The sequence below is a fragment of the Triticum aestivum genome, chromosome 5B, assembly GCF_018294505.1.
Source record: "Triticum aestivum cultivar Chinese Spring chromosome 5B, IWGSC CS RefSeq v2.1, whole genome shotgun sequence".
In the NCBI taxonomy this organism is placed as follows: domain Eukaryota; kingdom Viridiplantae; phylum Streptophyta; class Magnoliopsida; order Poales; family Poaceae; genus Triticum; species Triticum aestivum.
The window spans coordinates 227,814,756-227,831,178 of record NC_057807.1 but is presented as its reverse complement, the minus strand read 5'-3'; the positions used below and the strand labels follow the sequence as shown (position 1 = coordinate 227,831,178).

At 47.5% G+C, this 16,423-nt stretch overlaps 1 protein-coding gene across 1 annotated transcript; it reads left to right on the top strand.

Moving 5' to 3' along the window:
* The first annotated feature begins 834 nt into the window (after positions 1–834).
* Positions 835–5,329, top strand: LOC123111120 (calcineurin B-like protein 6). Its single transcript, XM_044531807.1, has 9 exons — positions 835–1,089; positions 1,306–1,472; positions 1,561–1,643; positions 1,750–1,809; positions 2,583–2,691; positions 3,755–3,807; positions 4,153–4,233; positions 4,438–4,550; positions 4,961–5,329. The coding sequence occupies exons 2-9, from the start codon at positions 1,349–1,351 to the stop codon at positions 5,016–5,018; spliced, it is 681 nt and encodes a 226-aa protein (XP_044387742.1). The 5' UTR covers positions 835–1,089; positions 1,306–1,348; the 3' UTR covers positions 5,019–5,329.
* The last annotated feature ends 11,094 nt before the right edge of the window (positions 5,330–16,423 follow it).

The window sequence follows — 16,423 nt, the reverse complement described above, 5'->3', positions numbered from 1 at the left end:
CCCCCTCTGCTTTAGGCGTTATACGGATACTGCATGTTTTCCTTGTATTTCGTCTTTTTATATTTTTATTTGAATGAGAGGACATTGTTTGGCTATGTGCATCTTAGCTATGCAGAGGCCGGGTGTAATGCTTAAATCTTTGTAAGTAATAAAGTGCTCATTTTTGAAAAACATGCCTACTTTTTTTTTCCGAGTTGACGTCAACATGCTCAGTTTAGATTTCTTTTTTTTAGGAAAAACATGCAATGCTTCATTGATCAATGGAACGGTTTACAAGAATAAGCAGAGTGTCAAAGGGTTGTAGAAGCCAAATATGGCGCCTTCACCCAAATGCAAAGCATGTATAGCTAAACTATGCGCCTTCGTATTGGAGCGACGTCCTTCATGGACAAAAGAAATAGCATGAAAATCACCGCAATCGTCCTTTATTTCTCTGACGATTGAGCCAGTGATACCATGAGTTCCTGAGTTGACGGCGGAGATATAGTCCGAGGCCACTGTGATGTTTTGGAGTAGCAAGTCCCTTCCCAGCGATAGCGCCTCACGACACGTTAAAGTCTTCAAAATGTGTGGGTCGGTCAGCCCGTGAAAAACCACAGCCGAAGAACCCATATACACACCTTGTCCATCCCGGCATACAGCGCTGACCGCACCAATAGTTTAGATTTCTTTTAACGCAGTACAATCAAAATCATTCACATACCAGGTTGGTTCGCCATGCCCATTCCAGTTTTTTTTTTCTTGAGTGGCATGCCCATTCAGATGCTAGGTGGAGCCGAGTGATTTCTGTTTTAATGGGCCGGCCCAGGATGAGCGACGCACCCACGATAGCAATGGACAGGTTTTGCTAAAAAAATATATAAAAAAACAATCGACAGGAAGAGCGGACGTGCGGGAGAGACGAGCGATGGCTCGATAGGCATCCTCCCCAGGTTCAGATCCCGACGGCATCCTCCCCAGGTTCCAGAACCGCTGACGTGGCGCTCCTCTTCCTCCTCCTCCCGCCTCTCCCATCACCGCCTCGTCTGCCTCACCGCCGGCGACCGTCGCTCCCGTACCCACACTCCGGCGCAGGGATGGCTCAATGAGGTGACACCCCAACTCATCTCCCTAATCCCCAATTCATCAATCTTGGTGTCATCGGCCGTCGTCGCGCTTCTCCTCGCGTCGCGCGGCGCGGGGACCCCGATCCGTGGAGGGGTAAGGGCGCCGGGAGGAGAGCGCGATTGAGCGAGAATGCGCGAGGAATCCAAGGGATTTCTATATCTGGCTTGGATTTCGGCATCTCCTTGTTGATCGTCGCAGGTGTGTGTGAGCCGCGTTGATCTGGCTTCTGGTGGAGTGTGAAATGGTGGATTTCCCGGAAGGGTTGCGACGGCTCGCTGCTCTCATGCTCAAGTGCTGCGATCTCGACATACCAAATCGTCCCAAGGGCCTCGAGGATCCTGAGCGTCTGGCAAGGGAAACAGTTTGTATGTTTCTTTGTCTCCAGTTTCTTACCTCCATTTACCGGATCAGCCAATATCTCGTACCTCCATTTATAAATTCCTTGTTGTGCAGTTAGCGTAAATGAGATTGAGGCATTGTATGAGCTGTTCAAGAAGATCAGCAGTGCTGTGGTTGATGATGGTGTGATTAATAAGGTTAGTAAGTTCTGCCGATTTCATTGGGTGTGTAGTGTGGTTATTGACAACTTACACTCCCATAGAGCTCAATCTCATACCATGGCCTTGCCTGTTGTATATGCAGGAAGAATTCCAACTGGCGCTGTTTAAGACTAACAGGAAAGATAGCATGTTTGCTGACCGGGTATGTCTGCGTGGCTTCTGTTTAATGGAGTTATGCTGTCACAAAAAGTCCATGTTGTTTTGTTTGTAATATTTGGTTGGTACTTGTTTTATTTGTTCTTTTGCGCTATTGGTTATTTGGTTCACCTTTCATGTAGTGTTTTGTACTTATATATGGCATGGAAGCATCTTGAATGCAGTATGAACATTGGCAACGAGGCAGTTTTCCGTGGAGTTATCTAAAACACTATAAGCTTGAGCTTTGAAGTTTTGGTCATTTGCCATGTCACATGTGTTATGCGTTTGGGCTTGCACTCCCATATGTCTCCAGTTGCTGACGCAACATTTTGACATTTCACCATGCACTAGCTGACTTTTGAGTAGCTTTAGGCTGTCATAAGTTATGACAGCCTAAAACTAATGCTAATTGAGCTCTAATCTATAATAATGATATAACGAAATGGGAAAAACCTTAAAACAATAAACATACATAGTAGATAAGTACACTTGTGTATCTAAATTATGAATATTTATTCCATCTTATGCTATTATTCCTATATCAATATTATAATGAGAACCAAAATCTGCAAAGGTAGGCAGTAAATCAAAATCTAGGTATATTTACTCTAAAAACATGGTTATATGTAAATATGAAGTAGGCAAATTTGCAAGGACTTAACTTACCACTTCCTGCTGCTGTTACAAATCATTACTTCGTGAACATGGACATATAACACAACTCTTTTTGATGATCTGATGTCAATACTTATTGATGCTCTACTTTAATCTATTTAGGTGTTTGATTTGTTCGACACAAAGCACAATGGGATTCTAGAATTTGAAGAATTTGTGCGAGCTCTTTCTGTATTCCATCCTAATGCACCAGTTGATGACAAAATTGATTGTAAGCCATCATGCTTTTTTTTCCATTTATTTACCTAGATAATGTGACATGGTTCAGCGAGGATTAAGTCTAGTTTTTCCCTCTTCGATGCGACAATTTTTCAAGACATAGATCTTCAATTATTGCTGCTTAGCAAATGAATATGAAAAGTTAGCTGGCTGTTGACTTCACTGGCAGATGCACACAAACTGTTATCATTGATATACTCAACCCTGCAATTTAGATGAACTATCATTGGAATCCTAGTGGTTGCAGCTTGCAGCCAGACACTCTTACTCTTACGAAGCCTTTTATCCCAAACAAGTTGGGGTAGGCTAGATATGAAACCCTTTCACGAGGACTTCCCAGGAGGTCACCCATCCTAGTACTACTCTCGCCCAAATGGGTTTCATACCCAAAAGACTGGCTAGTTTTTACGTTGGCTCGCCAAGCCTATCACAACCCTTAGATATGAAACCCTTTCACGAGGACTTCCTAGGAGGTCACCCATCCTAGTACTATTCTCGCTCAAATGGGTTTCATACCTATCTCTTTTAATTTAGTTGTATGTGGAGCACACAAACTGTTATCATTGATATACTCAACCCTGCAATTTAGACGAACTATCATTGGAATCCTAGTGGTTGCAGCTTGCAGCCAGACACTATCTCTTTTAATTTAGTTGTATGTGGAGCACACAAACTGTTATCATTGATATACTCAACCCTGCAATTTAGACGAACTATCATTGGGATCCTAGTGGTTGCAGCTTGCAGCTAGACACTATCTCTTTTAGTTTTGTTGTATGTGGAGACCACCCTGGAAGTGAGGGGCCGAGGGAGGGTGGTGTGTAGATACATATGGATCCCAGTCTTAGGCAGTTCATACACACTCATCTGTTATTACTTAGGCCATGTTGCGTTCAATTTTCTTCTTTGGTTTCTTGCATGCAAGCACATGAATGCCCTTTTGTCTCAATCTCTTCTTGAGTTCTTGTATACATAGCATTCACATCGGTAAGAATTTATGCTTGTGTCATACTAAATCATCTGTTCTTCTAATCTTATGCCATAACTACTTGCAGTTGCTTTCAAACTCTATGATCTCAAACAACAAGGTTTCATTGAAAAGCAAGAGGTACTACCTTCATTTTGCCTATTGTGAACTCTTTTTCTGTTCTATTGTATTTTGTTATGAGTTAGAAGTCCATTTGTTCATACTGTCAATCTTGTTCCTGTTCAAGGAATTTATTTTAGTGACAGTGAGAAGTACGTGTGGTGAGAGAGCTATGCATGTCAGCAATAACTAAATCGAGTTAACCGTGTGAAGTACTCGTACATAGACTGACGCCCTTCTGCAATCCTTCCATCTTAATGTTACTCCTTTGTTTTGTGCTTGGAGAAAGCATGTCTATATAACATAAAGTTCAGCTAGGAGCAATCACCTTGGGAAAAAGTCATTGTGTGCCTTCTTAATTGTCAGGTGAAGCAAATGGTGGTTGCCACACTTGCTGAATCAGGAATGAACCTTTCTGATGAGGTTATAGAGGGTATTATCGACAAGGTATACTTAGAGTGTACTTTTGCTATGATGTACTCCCTCCGTCCGGAAATACTTGTCGGAGAAATGAATGTATCTAGATGTATTTTAGTTCTAAGATACATCCATTTTTGTTCATTTCTCCGACGAGTATTTTCGGACGGAGGGAGTATGTCTGTTGAATTTATTCTTTTGCTTAAGGGGGCAATTTTTTTTCTTCATCACTAGACATTTGAGGAAGCAGATACAAAGCACGATGGTAAAATCGACAAGGAGGAATGGCGCAATCTTGTCTTGAGGCATCCATCTTTGTTGAAGAATATGACACTCCCATATCTAAGGTCTGTATGGCTGACCCTGTTTGTCCCCCCCCACCCCAACAACTTGAGTCAAGTTGTCTTACTGATCAGTACCTACTTCATCTCCGTGGGATACATGTGTGAATCTCAGCATGCTAAATTCTTAAGGATCGATTTGCTCTGCATTTTCTGATTCACAGAACATAGCCCATTTAACTTTGGAGTACTATAATTCAACTTGCTCGATTAGCAGAGGGGCACAGCATGTGAATAATATACATGGTTGTAACTCGAAACTAGGTCGAAAATGCTGATGTGGTTCGAGATTAAACATTCAGAGTCAGAAAACAGGTCCCTTTATTTTGCACAGCAGTAACAACAGTTTGATTCCCTTCTTACGGCTTGATTAATAACTGTGGATTTGTTCTAATTATAAAATATTTCATCAACAGGGATATTACCACAACATTTCCAAGCTTTGTCTTCAACTCTCAGGTCGAGGATGCTTGAGAATCCAGTTTCTAGGTTACCACTGAAGCTTGTGAAAGGCCACGGCAGACCATGTCGTAGGTGGACCTTGTGTATTTTTATTTCTTTATTCCTTTTTGGCGATATCCTTCTTGTGCTTGGAACAATTCTTGTAATTTTTTCACTTCTTTAAAATGTGAATTCCCAGCAATCTCCTCGTGTGAGGGCTCTTCTTTTGTATATACCCGAGTATAATCTAGAATTAACTGTTCCTTATGTATAAACGCTCTTCACATACCTAGTTGCCCATGCGAGTAGCAACTGATAAGCAGCAGTTATATTTTATCGTTCTACTGTTTCGTTCGTTCATTTGGTTCTTGTGGTGTTGCTTGTTACTCCCGTGCCATCGTTCAGTTTTGGTGGCTGCATAGCTGGAAGCTTTTCTTTCTTTAAGGTGAAATATACGTTACGACTTTGGTCACGCCTTGATATTCTTCAGGTGAAGCTTTGTCCTTTTCATCTTTTACTTTGCACATTTACATTGTTTAGCATGCCTTGTCCGAAGCAAGTGCCTGCATAGGGCGTTTGTGTTGACATGATTGCTCTTCCTATGTGCGGTGATAATTGCCCATCCTTATGTTTCTTGGTCTTAACATGGCCGTTGGTCATGGTTGGTTACGGTGGTAAGAACCGGTGTGTACATCTGAAGTCAACCTTAGAGCATCTATAGCCGGACTGTGCAAATCCGCACCCCTAAACGTCTGCGGACGTGTCCCCGGATAGCTTGCTTCTCATTTGTCCTCCCGAGCAAGCACACCCTATTGAAACCCTTGAATCCAAAGCACACCCCTCATATTGAAACCCTTGAATCCATGCAGGTCCATCATATATCATAAATTCATCACCAAATTAGCAATGCAAAAATGGATGCAAAATAAAGCACAATTCAACACATGTCAAAAGAAAATATGACAATTAATAAACAAGTGATACAAGAATGAATCATTCGGTGTTTGTATTGCGCTTGTTCCTCTTTCGTCTCAAGTCACTTGTTGCCTTTGGGATCCAAGAGGGAAGTGTTGGGCAACATGATCTTCGAATCCTCCGTGTCCCGGGCTAGTTGCAACCTCTCTTTCTCGAGCTCAATTGATCCAAAAGTCTTTGCCTTCTCCAACTCCTATTTGACATACGCCTCCTCCAAGTCGATTCTCCTTCTGAAGCTGCAACTTATTGTTCATCCTCTCCTGCTCCTAACCATCTTTTCTTTTTGCGCATCCAAGAAGAGCTTTCTATCTCCCTTCCTTCTTCTCCTCCTTAGTGGAGAAAATGCTCGTCCATGTGGGGGACATTTTGCTCATTGTGGCGTCACGCACGGCCCTAACCTTCTCCCACTTGTTTTCCATCACTTAGCGGTTCATGTTTGGCACGATGGCTAGGACCTCCTCCCCTCCACCTTCCTCATCTTTGTCATCCAATCCAATAGACAGTTGGGAGCTTGAGCCATCGTTTTTCTTCAAATTCTTGTTGTTGTTCTCGAGGTCATCGATGAGTTGTTGCCACTTTGGTTTCTGTAGGATCGCAAGTAGGTCTAGAGAGGGGGGGGGGGTGATTAAATTACTTGACCAAATAAAACTTAGCTTTTTCCCAATTTTAGTTCTTGGCAACTTTCAACAATTCACACAAGTTAAGCAACACCCTACACATGCAAGTCTAGATAGTAGGTAGCGGAAAATAAAGACTTTGCATATGAACGTAAAGGAGGGGATTGGAGATATCAAACGCAATGAAGACACGGAGATTTTTGGCATGGTTCCGATAGGTGCTATCGTACATCCACGTTGATGGAGACTTCAACCCACGGGGTAACGGCTACGTGAGTCCACAGATGGCTCCACCCACGAAGGGTCCACTAAGAAGCAACTTTGTATATGCCATCATGGCTTACGTCCACGAAGGACTAGCCTCACTTAGGTAGATCTTCATGAAGTAGGCGATCTCCTTGCCCTTACAAACTCTTGGTTCAACTCCACAAGCTTTGGAGGCTCCCAACTGACACATAACCAATGTAGGAGACACCACTCTCCAAAAGGTAATAAATGTTGTTGTTGATGATGACCTCTTTGCTCTTGTGCTTCAAAAGATAGTCTCCTCAAAACTCAGCCACTCTCCCACAGATTTGGCATGCATGGTGTTGGGAGAAGGATTGGAGTGGAAATCAACTTGAGGGGGCTAGAAATCAAGGATCAAGTGATTGGAGTGGAATTCCTTGATCTCAACACAAGTGTAGGTGGTTCTCTCTCAGAAAATGGACATGGGAAGTGGTGGCTTCATCCTGGTTGCTCTCTCTGAGAGTAGGTGGTGTGGGTGGGGTATATATAGCTATCACCAAAGATCTAGCCGTTACACACCTTTATGCACAACTTGGTGGAACCGGGTGAAAAACTTGGTGGGACCGACTAATGTAAAAGGTTTGAACTTTAGACGCTTCTGTGAGACCGGATGAATCCACTTAGTGGGACCGATTAGTGATGACCTAAGAACTTTCAAAATCCTCGTAATTCCAATCGTTTTCACTCGGTAATTCTGAAATGAACACAATGAGTTACAGAGAGTTGGCACACACATTTTGGTGGGACCGAGTGGCATCTTAGTGAGACCGAGTTTGTAGGGTTTAGGCAGCGGCTCTGTCCAGTGTATCTCGATGGGTCCGGATGTAAGTGTTTCAGTGGGACCGTTAACTTTAGGGTTTTGGACAAATTGGATTGTGAGGGTGTGGCTGGGGTTTTTGGAGCAATATCTTCAAGAACTTGAGTAAATGAATCAATAATTGCTGCCCTTTTGCTTAGTTCCACATATAGGGCCAATGCTTGTGGCCAACCAAACTTCACACAAGAAAACATCATGCTTGCTTGTCGGACCTCTTGTCTTTGGTATCTTTTTTTTCTGTTTACGAGTGGTCGGTGTTTACCCAACATCATATGTAGGAGAGTTGATATCCCCCAAGTCATAATGCATAGGCTCTTGACCATCATTGATCATGTCCGTCATGATAGCCCCCCTAAAATGATCATGATCACTAATAATGTATGCAACAAAAAGATTTGATGGCATATGCAATGCTAAAATGATTCAATGGCATATGCATCCCTAAACTGATTCAATGGCATATTGAACAAGCAGACGAATAAATAGAAAGAGGGGCAAAAATTATACCGTGTCTTGCTCCATCATTTCATTGAACAAGACCTGGGAAGATCCGGAGTCAGCGATTCCCGAAGCTATTCTCGCCCATTCGAGTTGCGACGAGTCATACACCACCTCTAGTGCCTCCTGTTGCGTCCAGCCATGCGTAACTAGCCAATCGTCTGGCCGAACGGAGTCGGTCATGACCAGGGCGGATGACACCTTCCTTCTAGGCGGCGGAGTGGATGCGAACTTGATCGCGACCGGAGTGGACGCATCCATGTCGGCGTCGACCACCTCCTTGTCTGTAGCATCCTTCATCGCAGCTTCCCACTCGCGCCGCTTTCTTTGCCGCTCCCTCCAGGTGAAGTACTTCGCCTTGCAACTCACCCTCATGACGGGCCCACCATGGACAACACTGATGCATCATCTATGTCGTTGGGGGAAGGGGATGGGGTACTCAGCGATGGCATATACGATGGCTCAGATGCGGGCAACAAGGGTGGACAATGATGATGTCTCGGATGCGGGAAACGGCGGACAGTTGCGAGAGGAGGGCGACTGATTTTGGTGGAATAGGTCAATTTGGAGGGATTTGGCGTGGGTCCGGTCTATCGAATCTGACGTGGCGGACGCGTTCGAGGTGCCCAGACCTCCCCATATCCGCCCCAGATATGGGCTAGTTTGAGGGGTACTAGACAACGCAAACATATAGGGCCGGCTTGAGGGGTGATTTCAGGGGTCTGGCTATAGATGTTCTTAAGGTATGATCCACCCAATATTGTTTAGCAAGCTGAAAATATTCCCAATGCACTCGAGTGCTTAAGACTCCTTTGGGCCAGCTGGAGTCCATGTGTGAATTGTTTTCCTTTTCTCTCTCTTCAACCATTCAAATTCATGATTTTGCATTTACATGAAGAGGAGAGAGAAGTACTTGTTTTCTATGTGCTATGGGTTGGTCTTAGTGCAAAGTTCGGTCTTAAAAGTCAAAACTTTGCAAACTTGACCAATTTTATGGTATCTTCAATGTGAAAAGACATGGATCTTATAAGCCCAAAAATAGACTTTTTACCCAGCCTCAAGCATTATCAGAAGGGTTCTTAGCAACAAAATCTTAAGACTGGGTCATAGTTCTAAGACCAGGTAATAAGGAATTTAAAAACAATTTCTATTAAGCATGTGGGCTCCACCCTAAGACTCATAGGGGTATTGAGCATTGAAGAATTCTTGTTTGCTTTAGCACATTGAGTGGGGCCTATTCATTCGTCAGTAAAGTTTCTACATATAGAATCTTTTTTGCATGGATAGAATATTAAATGCATATATACATCATTAGACATTTTCTCATGTTTTATATATTTAGTTTTATTGATATAGATAGTTTCTTTATAATCTTGATCAGGTGAACGAATCTTGACTTTTGAAACATTTGTGTGCACTTTATTATGAAACAAAACTTCACAAACATTTTTAGCCCACCTTTTTGCATTATAAATAATCTCTCCAGACGACCTCAATGTTCTAACTCATTCCGGAAATTGTTTTGAGCTATAATTAACAATCAATTCAATGCACTACTAGTCAAAACTAGTTAAGATCAAGCAATCACAAGCAAATTGCAAAATATCTAATAGTTCAAATCCCAAAACATGGAAAATTTGGGATGTAAGGGAATCTCCTACTCTGACCCTCAAATCGCCCGCAAAAGTTTGGGCCGAGACATATGGATGTTTTTTGCCATCCACAGCGGTGCCCAAAACATCTGTGGACGTGTTCGCTCGCCCTAATTCTCACAAAATTGTTTTGAGAGGGAGAGGGGGGTTGCGGGCGTCCAGACTTTGTGCCACGCTCGGCTTCACCCAAAGTCATCACCACACGTTCTGCTCTAGAACAGTCATCGCGCATTCATGCCGGTCTGCCCTCCAAAGCAGACGCGACTCGACGGCCTTGATGCTGGTCAGAGTGACATAATCATACGGGAGGGAAGCACTGCTTCAATGCAGATGTGGCGTCCGAAAAACTTACTCCAGCCGCTGTGTCGCATTGAAGCGGTGTCGCTCCGCATGCCCCAACTTTTTAAGCAGGGCTTTGGTGTCCCAAAATGCATCTCATCTCTCGGACCCCGCTGCCTGGCTCCTCTCCTATCCTCTCACCACCGTCACCTCTCCTCTATCCTCTGTAGTGATAGCAAGCCCGGCTAGAGCAGCTGGTTTTTTATGCGGGCGGTGGATCTGCTCTCCCTCTGAATCGGCATGCCACCGCCAATGTTCTATGGGACCTTCCTTCTCCACCACCCTGATGGACAACGAGGAGATCATCCTATATACGGCGACGAGGAGGACCAGGCACAGCCCCGCCTGGTCCTCCTCGGAGGCCACCGCGACAGACGAGTACCAGGCCCATTCGGCGCGTGCCTCGTCGCCTGTGCACCACGTGAAGGAGGAGCCATTGTCGTTGCCTCACCACTGCATCAAGCATGAGCCCCTTCCCTTGGTGCAACCCTGGCGTCCAAATCGAACACCGCGTCAAGGGCGAGCCGGCATCATCGCTATCCCATTTCTGGCACGGCAATGAAAGGGTGCCACCATCACCGCCTCGTCGGCGCCCGGTTGGTGTGAAGCAGGAGCCCTCCCTAGCGTCTGCAAACACAAGCATGCGCCTCCTGCATTACCTCGGCCGCGAGGGCGGCGTTACCACATTGACCAAGGAGGAGCGAGCAGTGTTCGCCACGTCGCGCCGGACTGGGTCAGTGTTAGACTATGTATAGCTTCTGTACCTATGTACGTATATGGTACATATTGTAACACAACCACTATATATAATGAGATAAGCCACCCCTAGAGGGTTGTGCTGGTTCCCCAAAACTTATTGTCTTACATGGTATCACGCTAGGTTACGATCGCTTCCGCTTCTAAACCCTAATACCCGCACCGCCGCCGCAGCCGCCGCCGCCTTCACCGCCGCCGCCGCGCCACCGATCGCGCCGCCGCCATGTCGAGCGCCGCCACCACCGGTTCCACTGCTGCGGGCTTCCTCCCGGCCTCTCTTGCGGCTCTGCTCAACCTCCCGCTCGATGCCGTCTCTGTTCCGGCTCCGATCGGGACAAGGAGCATCGGCTCCGTCTTCTCCACGCCGCCGGCGCCCTCGCTTGGGCGTGACCTCGTGGTCCACACCGCGGCGCCGCCGTCCGCTGCGGACTCCGCAGGCGTCGTCCCGCCGCTCCTGCCGCAAGCGGATCACACTGCCCCGCTGGCGGGGTTGGCGGCGTCCGCCCCGGCCGCGGGCCTTGCGGCGTCCGCACCGGCCGCGAGCTTTGCGGCGCCCGCCCTGGCTGCGGTCCCGCCTCCTCCCGCATCGGCTTCGGTGCCTCCGGCTGCCTCCATGGTGTTTGCACCCCAGGCAGCCTCCTCGATGGGATTGTCTTCGCCGCCGCCGTTTCACTTCGGTCATCTCATCACCATCAAGCTCTCCGCCGACAACTACATCTTCTGGCGTGCGCAGGTTCTCCCGCTCTTGGGGAGTCACTACCTGCTAGGCTACGTCGACGGATCGCTTCCCTGCCCACCCGCGCTGGTAGACAGCGTGCACGGTCCGGTCTACAATCCGGCCCATCGCGTCTGGACGGGGCAGGACCAGGCAAACCTCTCCTCCATCCAGGGGTCGCTCTCGCCAGCAGTTGCCGGCCTTGTTGTCTTCACGAAGACGTCTCATGAGGCCTGGACCATCCTTGAGCGCACCTTTGCAGCGCAGTCCCAGGCTCGTGTCTCTGCACTCCGTCGTCAGCTTGGAGAGTGTCAGAAGCTTGACTCCACTGCCACTGAGTTCTACAACAAGGTCAAGGGCCTCGCCGACACATTGGCCTCCATTGGACAGCCCCTCACCGACTCCGAGTTCAACTCGTTTATTGTCAATGGTCTTGATGAGGAGTATGATGCCTTAGTCGAGATCATCAACGAGCGGGGCAACTCGACACCCATGCTGGCACACGAGGTTTTCTCTCGGCTCCTTCTCACTGAGCAACGGGTCGAGACTCGCCGCACCAGGGGCACTGGCTCCCTCTCGGCCAACGCCGCCACCAAGGGTGGCCGCTCTTCTTCATCACCCCGGTCTCCCTTGGGGCTGCCACTGTCGCCCGCCTCGGCCCCCCACCTACTGCGACCTTACCGGGGGCTGGCGGTCCACGTGTGTGTCAGCTTTGTGGCCGCGATGGGCACTGGGCCTCCAAGTGTCATAAGCGCTTCCAGCGAAGCTTCCTTGGTCTTGGCAATGACGGCAAAGATACACGCAACAATGCCCGTCAGGTCGCCATGGCTGATCGTCCCGCGCCGCAGAAGCAACAGGGACACACTCAGTCCTACTCCATCGATCCACACTGGTACATGGACTCTGGGGCGACAGAGCATCTAACCAGCGAGATGGGGAAGCTTCACACTCGTGAACCCTATCATGGCTCCGACAAGATCCACACCGCCAATGGAGCAGGTATGCACATCTCTCATATTGGTCAAGCATCTCTTCTCACTAGACATGCCAATAGGAGTCTTCAGCTTCGCAATGTTCTTCGAGTTCCATCTGTGACCCGTAATCTTCTTTCAGTTCCTAAACTCACACGTGATAATAATGTGCTTTGTGAATTTCACCCTTTTGATCTTTTTATTAAGGATCGGGGCACGAGGGACATTCTTCTTAGTGGGCGGTTGTGCCAGGGCCTCTACCGTCTGGAGCATCCTGGTGTCGCTCGTGTTTTCAGTGGAGTTCGGGTCTCTCCGTCACAGTGGCATGCTCGTCTTGGTCACCCGGCCACACCTATTGTCCGTCATATTTTGCGTCGTCATGAGCTTCCTAGTTTGTCTAGTCATAAAGATGTAGCAGTGTGTGATGCTTGTCAGCAGGGGAAGAGTCATCAACTTCCTTTTTCGGAGTCCAGTCGTGAGGTGAAACATCCTTTAGAACTTGTGTTTTCAGATGTATGGGGTCCTGCTCAGACTTCTGTCAGTGGTCATAATTACTATATCAGTTTCGTTGATGCTTATAGTCGCTTTACCTGGCTTTACCTTATTAAACGCAAATCTGATGTGTTTGATATTTTTGTTCAGTTTCAAAAACATGTTGAACGTCTTCTCAAGCACAAAATTGTTCATGTCCAGTCAGACTGGGGGGGGGCGAGTATCGCAACCTCAACTCTTTCTTTCAGTCGCTTGGGATAGCTCATCGTTTAGCATGTCCACATACACATCAGCAGAATGGTTCAGTCGAACGTAAGCATCGTCATATTGTTGAAGCTGGTCTTACTCTTTTGGCCCATGCATCTGTTCCGTTTCGGTTTTGGAGTGATGCTTTCACCACTGCATGCTTTCTCATCAACCGTACTCCTACTCGTGTTTTAAACATGAAGACTCCCATTGAGGTTCTCCTTAATGAACAACCTGATTATACCTTTCTCAAGGTATTTGGGTGTGCTTGCTGGCCGCATCTTCGTCCATATAACAAGCGCAAGCTTGAGTTTCGTTCTAAGAAGTGTGTTTTTCTTGGCTATAGCTCTCTTCATAAAGGTTACAAATGTCTTCATGTTCCCACTAATCGTGTCTATATATCTCGGGACGTCGTGTTTGATGAGCATGTTTTTCCCTTTGCCAACCTTCCTGTGTCCACTGTCGAACCACCATCCCTGCATTCATCCTCTGTTGCTTCTGACCAATTTGATGATGTTGCATACTCTCCTTTGCTGTTACCTAACCATGGTGCAGGAACCGGACGTGGAGCTCGTTTGGAGCTGTTGGAGGATTCACCATCATCATCGTCGTCTTCTGGTGGGCACGTCGATCGCCCTATGTTGCATGGCATCGATTCGCGTGCCCATGCATGGTCACCCGACGAGCCCGTCGCGCCGAGCATCTCCACTGCTCGGTCCGTTTCGCCAGCGGCCGCCGAGTCGCCCGCGGCTCGGCCCGTCATGCCGTCTTCGCCTGCGGCTCGGCCCGTCACGCCGTCTTCGCCCGCGGCTCGGGTCCTCACGTCGCCTTCATCAGCGGATCGGCCCGCGACACCGGCCGCGCCACGGCCCACTATGCCGAGCTCGCCATCGGCCCGGTCTGTGATGCCGGAGTCGCCAGCTGCTTCGTCTGCTCTGCCGGTTTCGCCGGTGGGTCGGCCTTCTTCGCCAACCGAGTCCGAGGCTACCGTGACTGGCTCCTCGTCACCGGCTGACTCGTCAACGTCGCCGTCCTCCAGCCCGTTGCAGGCTGCTCCGTCGACCTCGGTGGTTCCTGTGTCCCGACCACATACACGCAGTCGCAGTGGCATTTTCAAACCTAAGGAACGTAAGGATGGTACGGTTGCTTGGTTGGCTGCTTGTTTGGCTGCTGCTGTTGCGGATCCATCTTCTGAGCCTCGCTCATATCAGGCTGCCCTGCGCATTCCACATTGGCGAGAGGCTATGGAGCAGGAGTTTCATGCTCTTCTTCGTAACAAGACATGGACTCTCGTTCCTCCACCACCACGGGTAAATGTTATTGACTCAAAATGGGTATTCAAAGTGAAGAAGCATTCAGATGGATCTATTGAGCGTTACAAAGCGCGACTTGTTGCTCGCGGTTTTCGGCAGCGTCATGGTCTTGACTATGAGGACACCTTCAGTCCTGTCGTCAAGCCTACCACTATTCGGCTTCTTCTCTCCATTGCTGTTTCTCGTGGTTGGTCACTTCGTCAACTTGATGTGCAGAATGCTTTTCTACATGGATTTTTGGAGGAAGAGGTTTATATGAAACAGCCGCCTGGTTTCTCTGATCCTGATCGTCCTGACTATATCTGTCGTCTTTCCAAAGCACTATATGGTTTGAAGCAAGCTCCTCGTGCCTGGCATGCCCGCCTTGCCTCTGCCCTTCGTGCTCATGGGTTTGTGCCGTCTACTGCTGACACTTCGTTATTTCTTCTACAGAAGCCAGAAGTCACTATGTATCTTTTGGTATATGTCGATGATATTATCCTTGTCAGCTCTTCTCAGTATGCTGCTGATGCTCTTGTCTGCTCTCTTGGTGCTGATTTTGCGGTCAAAGATCTTGGGAAGCTTCACTACTTTCTTGGAGTTGAGGTCACTTCTCGTGCTACTGGTCTTGTCCTTACGCAGAAGAAGTACTCCTTGGAGTTGTTACAGAGAGCTGGCATGCTGAAGTGCAAACCGACCACCACACCCATGTCGTCTACCGACAAGATAACAGCTGTTGATGGTGAGCTTTTGTCTCCTGCGGATGCCACAGAGTACAGGAGCATTGTTGGTGGACTTCAGTACTTGACGATCACGAGACCAGATATCTCTTATGCTGTTAACAGGGTTTGTCAGTATCTTCAGGCTCCCAGAGATACTCATTGGGCTGCTGTTAAACGCATTCTTCGTTATGTTCAGTTCACCCTGACATTTGGTATGCATATTCGGCCGACTTCCTCTCGGGTCCTTTCGGCCTTCTCTGATGCAGATTGGGCTGGTAGCCCAGATGACAGGCGATCCACGGGGGGTTATGCAGTATTCTTTGGCTCTAATTTGATCGCCTGGAGTGCTCGGAAACAGGCTACTGTGTCACGTAGCAGTACTGAAGCTGAGTACAAGGCTGTGGCTAATGCTACTGCAGAGATTATTTGGGTGCAGTCTTTGCTTCAGGAGTTGGGTTTGTCTCAACCACAGCCTCCTATTCTTTGGTGTGATAACATCGGTGCTACATACCTTTCTGCAAATCCAGTATTTCATGCCCGAATGAAACACATTGAAGTTGACTATCACTTTGTACGGGAACGTGTATCACAGAAGCAACTCCAGATCAAGTTTATCTCATCTAAGGATCAACTTGCAGACATCTTCACTAAGCCTTTACTGCTGCCACAGTTTGAGGCTTGTAGGCGCAATCTTACCCTTCTCAGTTCTTTAGAAAGTGGCTAAGATTGAGGGAGGGTGTTAGACTATGTATAGCTTCTGTACCTATGTACGTATATGGTACATATTGTAACACAACCATTATATATAATGAGATAAGCCACCCCTAGAGGGTTGTGCTGGTTCCCCAAAACTTATTGTCTTACAGTCAGCGTGGACACCGTGCTCGTGGAGGTCTAGGTCCTCAATCAGTCTAGGACCACCGCAGAGACGCTAGTGTGGCACCGGCTCTGCCTCGGCGACCAACTTGTCAAGATCGGCATGGTCGAATCGCTGCACACGGCTCTCCTTCACAACAAGAGCAAGATGAGGGGCGGTGTGTCGTACCACCTCCGCGGCC